Genomic DNA, 8,772 nt, shown 5'->3' on the forward strand with positions numbered 1-8,772 from the left:
CCCCCCCCCCCCTTCTCACCAAAATCAATATGTGGGCCGCTCTTTCTCTCCTCAGTCTGGCTACCTATCGCCTGGAGAAATAAAGGAGATGAAGGGGGATCACTGCACTGCACTGTCAGACTTCATAACCCTTATTTCCCACAGGGTCGAGCTGCTGCCATTGATCAGACGCATTGCAATGCATTGTGGGGGGGGGGGGGTGAATGAATCAGCCACCTTGGTGTGGGTTGTGATTCTGTACTCAGTTGTAACCAGAGCTGGTGAATAAACATGTCGACAGAAAGCATGTCATCCTCCATGAAGGATGCAGCCCTCCTGATGCAGCCCTCCTGGGTACAGTAAATCTGTCATATTGTTTTCATCTGGATCTGCATCGCCCCCTCCCCAAACGCTGCAGAATGACGATATGATGGAGAGCTCGAGCTATTATGTAAAGCCCAACCCATTACAATAACCTGTTTGATCGTTTGAAAGATATGTTATACCGTCTAACTCTTAGGAGACGACTTATCGTTATCAAAGAGAACATTAGCCGCCTTTAGCTTAGCGGTGGTGACGTGAAGTCGTGTGACCAACATTCACTCAGTCTAGGAAGATCTGTTTGGTCATTAAAGCTGCATTAGTCAATATTTTGCTAATGTTTTAGCCTTAGCTAAATATGTGCAGATTGGAACATAATATAAAAAACTGACTTGTGTTTCTTAAAGACCTCAAACTATTCTTTTTACGGCAATTGTTCAAACTTTTGTCAGTTATCAGGTGACACTGATGCCTAATATTCTGTCATACAAGCGATATATGTCAGTCATATTTTTTTTGTTTGCAGAATGTATATATGATGGACAATAATTGGTTCCTTCTGGATGGCATTACAAAGAAAGAATGAGGAGATTTTCAGAAAAAAAGTCATAATTAGTAGATTTTCAGAGAAGAATCTGAATTTCAGATTTTCCGAGTAAATCAGAATTTTGCGATTTTCAGAAAAAACGGAATTTTCTGTAGAAATTCTGAATTTTCAGATTTTCAGAAAAAAGTCAAAATGTTATGTTTCTCAGAAAAAGTCTGAATGTTGTGAATAAAAAAAAAAAGTCATAATTTTGAGATAAAAAAAAAAAAAGTAAAAGTTGAGATTAAAAAAAACACTCAATTTGGGTTTTTTCAGAAAAATTCTAAATGTTATGTCATGTGGTTTAAAAGGCTCGAAGACACGTAAAAATAAAAGAAGAAATACCAATGGATTCTTGTCTAGTTCTTGGATATTCCCCTGTAGACGTACATTTATTTTATTTGCTATTGTTTATTTACTTCTCTATCTGTAATTATTTCTTCAGTCTTTGTGCTGCTGATACACTCTGGGGATCAATAGAGGCTTATTTGATCTTATCTTAGTCATGAATACTTATTGAGTTGTACTTTGAAATTTGCAACCACATTTTTAAGCTTTCAGTGTTAAGCATTTAGAATCTAATAGAGAATAAATAAATAAAGTAAAGCTCCGTGAAGGTGGAATGGTTTGTGTGGTGGGTGCTGGGCAAAGGTGGGTTTGTTAGTTAGGATTAGATCAGACATTACCTGTAGAGTGACAGATGCAATCCTCCGATCAGAGAGCTCAGTGAGTCTGTCGGGTCTCAGGTGGTCCCACTTTGGTCCTTCTTTACACAGGGAGGGGATATCGGTGGATGAAAGAAAGCAGAATGTGAGCCTGAATTTGCTTTCCAATATAGCAGGAAGATCTGAACGTGACTTTAAATAACTCAAGCCATGCCTGACCACGCTTATATTACACTTTTTCTGCTGCAAGTGTCTAAAGACAGAGGGTGTTGTATGCGGTGCAGAGCGTAAAACCCCCTTAGACAGATTTCTAATTTATATATTGGGTTGTATAAATAAAGTCTGATTGGATTTTTTTAATGGATACCATAAGAGGCAAGTGAAGGAAATGAAACATTCTCTACGTCTCTAAGATTTCAAGTCCTTTTTTATTCTATAAAGCAGGTGGGGAAAATAATCTGGGATATGTTTTCTTAGATCATAATTTATTTTAAGAAACTGGTGAAAAAGGGGAAAAAAAGGCAGCTTGTTTATTAAAAAGAAGTTGTCATGTTAAATATTTTGGTTGTTTTATTAAAGATACATTTCAGTTGCTCCATACGCTCTAAGGGCAAGGTACAGTATTTTGTATTTTGCGCAGAATAAATTATATTTCGGGCCAAATTGCATTACAGTAATTTTAATTAACTTACAAACTCACAACATACTGTATGTAGCTGTGTTCAAAGTGCATGAATTACAAGAACAATTGTATACAAAAAGGAATGTGTTATAGTAATTCAGGTCTCTTTCGGACAAAAAAAGTATCACAACGACACAAAGAAATTCACCTGCCAAAACCTTATCAGATATATAGAAAAAATATTTGACCGACAATCTTTGCAAGTTAGAAACACAGGATTGGAAATCAAATTGGAAAACGTATTTCTCTCTCTAGTCTTCCGTATTTCTCACATAAACCATTGATTTACGTTCAATGACTCATCTCCTTGCACCAGCAGCAGGTTTAGTAGATGTCATAAACAGCTGTCTCAGATTTAGCAGTTTAACAGAGGTGTTATAACACGATGGTTCCTTATAGCAGCGAGCCTCACGCTGTGTGCAGAATAAGAATGACTGCGCTCTCCGTGCAGGGAATCGTCTCTTCGCTGTTGATGTGGCAGATGTCTGTTGATGACTTGGCAAGATGCTATAATAGAGAAGTTGTTCAGACAAACTCAGGGGTTGGAGCACATCAACAAAGTCATCTCTTTAGAGAGTGAAGGAATGAGACATTAAACCCTCAGATTAGTCAGCATTTTAGCTCTTTCAGTTCCCTCGTCTCAACGTTTTTTCCAAATATTTTTGTTTAGAAGCCTGAAAGCCATCTTTAGCTTAGCGTTGCTGACGTGAAGTCATGTGACCGTGCTGTAGTTCCTTTATAGCCCAACATTAGCCTCCTTTAGCTTAGCGGTGGTGACGTGAAGTCATGTGACCGTGCTGTAGTTCCTTCATAGCCCAACATTACCCTCCTTTAGCTTAGCGGTGGTGACGTGAAGTCATGTGACCGTGCTGTAGTTCCTTTATAGCCCAACATTAGCCGCCTTTAGCTTAGCGGTGGTGACGTGAAGTCATGTGACCGTGTTGTAGTTCCTTTATAGCCCAACATTAGCCTCCTTTAGCTTAGCGGTGGTGACGTGAAGTCATGTGACCGTGCTGTAGTTCCTTTATAGCACAACATTAGCCGCCTTTAGCTTAGCGGTGGTGACGTGAAGTCATGTGACCGTGTTGTAGTTCCTTTATAGCCCAACATTAGCCTCCTTTAGCTTAGCGGTGGTGACGTGAAGTCATGTGACCGTGCTGTAGTTCCTTTATAGCCCAGTGGTGTTAATATGTAGGGATTATCCTGCTGGACATAACGTTTGAGTTTATTTGCCATTGAAAAATCCCATCGATTTTTTGTCATGGGAGTCCTTTCGATCCTAATTTTCATGGTTATGCCTACAAAAATGCGTCATTCCTGTATCTCTCAATCGTGAATGTGTTTGTAAAAAATGTTCCTTCTTTATAAAACTTATTTGGGAATTTCTTTTTTTTCTTTGCAGAGTTTTTTTGATGGCTGGGACGTCACGAAAAAGAAGGACAAGACTAAAGGAAGGCATGATAGCCTGCTTAGCCGTAAGTACTGTGTGGGGTTACATTAAAGAAACATTAACTTGAATCTTTTTCACTGCTCACCTTAACATTTATATGCCCTTTTCATAAATGCACTGTACATTTTATTGCCATTTTACAACACTGCTTCAGTCCTATGAGTCTGCCAAAGCCACCATCATCGTCTAACTGCTTATATTTCTTGTCCGTCTGACTTATTTTTTATGAATGTTGTTGCCTTTCTCGATCTCAGTGAATACTTTGCTGAGGACAGTGTCACTTATCTTGATAAAAACAAAGGTAGACTTTTCTTATAAAGAATTACCCTTTAGTTCAACCTTCATTTCATTTCAATTTGATGTGAAGGATAACCTGAGGTCTGCTTTTATATTAAAAAAAAAAGCCAATATATTCACTAATGGAATATGTCTTGTAATTTCATTATCAGAATCTTTTTTGTGTATTTTAGATGATCGCCATCGAGTCAAGCTTCACTCTCTGCTTGCAGACCCGAGCTCCGACTATGTAAACGCCAACTACATCGACGTAAGTCACCTTCAGTCGTTGTTTGTCCTCCTCCATCGCCTCCTTCTCCCTCTTCTCTTCCCTCTGCTGACAGCTCTGCCTTAAGATCTCTTACAAGTCATTCTCTATTGTGGTGCTTGACCAGAGGACATGTCCACACACTGTCTGATATACTGGGATCTCTCTGTCATTCAGTGACAAATAGCAACATATATCCACGTGTGTGAGTTCATATAGGCGAAATTTCATCGTAGAGATCCCATAAGCTCAGAGCAGCTCGCCTCACGACTCATCCTAATTATTTGAAAGAAGCATTGCACCTCAATTGGACTCAATATAACCCGGCTGATCCTTTCATCTACCTTCAGATATTTTGATCTCATGTACAGTTCGGCTCGGGTGAGTTTTCAAGCAGCCTCTTGAGTCCCTGCAGTAGAGCCAGATCATATCTCGACAGACTTTGCGTTACATGGCTCCAAATAACGTATTTTAAATTATTTTTTCCTGCATGCCAGGTGATTAAGAGGTCACTTCAGCGCGATGGTGGAAAAACTCAGCAGTCCTTGCATGCTGTTTAACCTGCTTTGTTTCAACAGACAAAAGGGAATATGAAGTGGGCAGAAGGAGCCCGATAGGTAGGGCTCTGGGTAGTTCTAGCCAGTGTGGGTGGTATTGGTTAAAGCCAAACGTCAAAGCCTACTGTGCCACTTTATTCCCTGTATTGCTCAGTGAGGGCTCCATTAGGACGAAAGCTCCAAGGACCTCTGTGTCATTAAGAGACTCGTCTACAGCATGTCATGCCAAGACCCCTGGCTCCCAACTCTGAAGCGAAAATTATTCTAATGATTCATTGAAGGCCGCCAAGGTTGGAATAAATGGGTTTCTTTTTTTTAAGGTTAAACGGGCAAGTTCTAGCCCTTTCTCTCCCTAAGGTTAACAAAATGTCTTTGTTGGCATGGGCAGGAGTAGATTTTATTTAGTTTCTTTTTTAAACAATGACGGGTTTACAGAACATGACAGATTGACAAATGAAGAACGGTTTGACAAACGGGAATGTCGAACAGATTTCATTTAAAATAAAACCTCTACTCCCCATTCAAGACAAAAGAGCCATGCTGATTTTGTTTTAAGAAATCAGTTCCTAAATTAGTGCTGAAATAACTCTTAACTTTATAAAACTAAATAAATACAAGCTAAGAGCTTGTAGCGTCATGAACTCACACGTATACTTCAGTAAAATGCTTCTCCCACCCAAGAAAATAAGGATTTTCAAGATTTTGAGGATTATTTCTGGGATTATCTATTACCCAGAATGCCATTTTACTGTCTGACCAATTATGTCATTGATTTCTTGAAGAATCTCCTCCCTAAATGTGTGAATATAGTGTGTGTGCCTTCTGTTAGTTTGCACTTATTTCAAAACTTTGATCAATCCAAGAAAAGTAATATGTAGTCAAAGTTTTAGTGAAGTTAGAAGTGACATTTTTGTGTCACCTCTTGACATGTTCCTTTTGTCAGCGTCTAAAGCTGACAGGTGTAACGCAAAGCGACACCATCATCACCAGACTGTTAAGAGATGGTGCGTTCACTGTCAGCTAGAGTTTCTGCTTCTTGCTCTGGTGCTTAGGATGGGACGCCTGTCCCACTCGTGTTGGAATCAGAAGTAATTGATTTGGAAAAAGATAAATGAGAATGGGAAGTCATCGCTGAGCAGATACATCCGAAAGCCTAATTTCTTCAAATCGCAGACAACTTCCACTTTGGCTTAAACTTATTAAACTTTCTGTGTCTTTTCGTGTGGCATCTAGGGAGGGCAAGATAACACCATAAATGTGACCATGTCACCCTAAAGTACACTTGGAGATTTCCTGTTTTATATAACTTAGCTCATGCAACTTTGAACTACTTTTACTACATATTACTTAATTCTATCACTAACACAAATAATTATTTTGTATTGAGCAATAAGGCTCTAGTTGGAATATAATATCCTGATTATCTATGTTTCATCGTCTAAATGAATGGTTTTGTTAAATGTTTTGTCCTTTGACACCACACCATTGAAAACGAGAAGGTGCATTTTAAAAGGGTTATCACTTACTAAGAATTCACCAAAAACTACGTAAATTAGCGCACATTGGTGATGAGAACAGGAAACACAAGCAGGGAGAAAGAAGTTGGCCTAAAAAACTTCCATCACAGTTTAGAGATTTCTGGTTTTGCCCCCAGTTAAAGTGGTTTTATTAATCTGTTCAAATTGTTGTTTTGATAACAACTTCTCTGAATTTCTGTCAACATGGACGTGTTCCCAGATCTCATACATCTCCAGAGTGTTCTAATCTACATGTTATAATTGCTGGTAGAAATGACAGCCAAAAACCAAGTCAGCTAACTGTCTAATCAACCTTGTTGCCAAACTAGAAGGGCACTCAGAAAGCACAATCCTTCGCCAAGACCGTTAACATAAGTGAAAAATAATGCGAGTCTCCGCCCTGTAATTCGGATGCGCGTCAAATTGTTATGGTAGCTTAATTTGCTCATGCCAGGGGTGTCAAACTCAATTTCATCGCGGGCCACATTAGCATTATGGTTACACTCAAAGGGCCGGTTGTAACTATATAAATATATAATATATATATAAAATAATGTATTATATTACATTATTGCCTCTGAATTGGATTATTATCGGATAGGATAATAACTTAGTAATTAACTACGTCTGAAAGCAGAAGTCCAGGGCAAATAATTGCAAGTCTCTTCAGTGCGCATACACAAAACAAGATGCATTGTGGGACATGTAGTTTATGGGCAACCTGCTTCCAGAAATGTCAATATTGCACAATAATGGGAAACCAAAAAGTATTTTATGTATGTATTGTGTCTAATGAAAGGGTTTTTATTGTTTTTAAGTATTTGAATATGTCAAGTATGGACACAGTAAAGGAATGACTAATTGAATTGAACTCTTCAAAGTTTGATGCTTTCACATAGTCTTATAATTTGCACACTTTTACCTGCACTGGCATTGATTTTTGGCATGTGACGTTAACATTAAGGTTGTCTAATATGTAATTTTCGCCAACTGCTGCAGAGCACCAACTTTTGAAGAAAAAGTGTTAACCTTGAGCAATTAACAAAAAAATTGTTTGAATGACATTCTGTTTTTCCCGAAGGCATCGTCCTTACCATGAACTCTTTCATTAAAGAACTTGCTAAAGTGTCAATTAACACAAGGACAACCGTGTCATGACTGTCTTCAGATCAAAGACTATTTTCTCTTAAGGCCTCTTTATTTCAAGCTATTTATGTAGATGTAGATGTAGGATGGTAAAAGTGATAGGCTCAGTGGAAAAAAAATACACAAGAACGAGTAAATGGGCCTTTTGCGCAGAAACATGGGAATTTGAGTCTTTTGAACATTATTCTCTCCACAGGTCCTCAAGGCAAGCTGCTCTCTAACTATATCATTACCCTCTTTTCCTCATATTTAATCACAATAACTAGCTCTTGTTTCCTCCCCTGCTTTCTTCTTTCTCTGTCTCTGTTTTCCGCCCCCTGTGTTCAACCTTTTGGCAATTCGTAGATTCGGATAAACAGGGAAGTAAGTACCTTGCTTCTCTTCTCTTTTCCATTCCCTCTGCTTTTTCACGCTGTCCTCCATGGCTTCCATCCAAAAGCTGATATTCCTTCCCTTTCCCGCTCTGAGCTGCTCAGCCTGTCCGCCATCACTTTTCCCCTGAGTTAAATCCTTTCCAGACCAAAGGCAGCAGTGTCCTCTTTCATCCATAGTCAGATAAAAGGCTTGATAACATGCCAGGGGTTACATCAAGCAACTCAGATCACAGCAAGTAGGTCTGTTGGAAACCTATTCAATGACAGTGAACTAAGTGAAGATATAGAAATTCATCAATCATCTCAGAGAACAGGATCGTAGTCATACCATAAGGTGTCACAGTAAAAGGACTTTACTTGTCCTGATGAAATAGGTGATTCTCTTCATATACAACCCAGTCTCACGGCATTTTGTGCTATAGTCACGAAATTAATTTAATCTATTGATTCGTGTTCACCAGCACGATTTTCAATTTTTTTCTTGTCACACAGAACGATTTTAAAAGCAATGTATTTCTATTGGTAGTATGTTTCATGCCTGCATTTTTGTCCGGTCGGGTCTTGGAATACTGGAAGCTGTGTGGTTCATAAAAACATTTTCTTACTCAATATCTTACCCTAAGCCTAACCCTATCCCTTTTATTTTAAACTGTATAATGTCAGAGTTTTTTTGCCGTCCGCGAGGAAAAGAAATGGGGCTCAGAGCCTCAGAATACTGAAATCTGTATTTTTTGTCATATTTTTTTCCTTCTAATTTGTTATTATTTGGTGCAGGCACGAAACATACTACCAATAGAAACACATTGCTTCTAAAATCGTTCTGGTCAGAATACTGAAATCTGTATTTTTTTCCTTCTAATTTGTTATTATTTACATTGCTTTCAAAATCGTTCTGTGTGACACGAAAAAAATGGCTAAATCGTGTTGGTGAACACGAATCAATAGATTAAT

The 8,772-nt window shown here is 38.5% G+C and overlaps 1 protein-coding gene across 1 annotated transcript in view; it reads left to right on the plus strand.

The window, feature by feature from the left end:
* The window catches only part of LOC104958656 (receptor-type tyrosine-protein phosphatase U-like), a gene marked incomplete at its 3' end in the record, with an annotated part of 14,907 nt that extends 7,097 nt beyond the window's left edge, over nucleotides 1-7,810 (plus strand). Inside the window, exons 6-8 of the mRNA XM_010786418.1 lie at nucleotides 3,636-3,708; nucleotides 4,154-4,230; nucleotides 7,793-7,810. Of these exons, the coding sequence (XP_010784720.1) occupies nucleotides 3,636-3,708; nucleotides 4,154-4,230; nucleotides 7,793-7,810 (168 nt within the window). The remainder of the gene's footprint in view (nucleotides 1-3,635; nucleotides 3,709-4,153; nucleotides 4,231-7,792) is intronic.
* Between the last annotated feature and the right edge of the window lie 962 nt (nucleotides 7,811-8,772).

Source organism: Notothenia coriiceps, unplaced genomic scaffold (assembly GCF_000735185.1).
Source record: "Notothenia coriiceps isolate Sejong01 unplaced genomic scaffold, NC01 NC01_scaffold00029158, whole genome shotgun sequence".
Classification (NCBI taxonomy): Eukaryota; Metazoa; Chordata; class Actinopteri; order Perciformes; family Nototheniidae; genus Notothenia; species Notothenia coriiceps.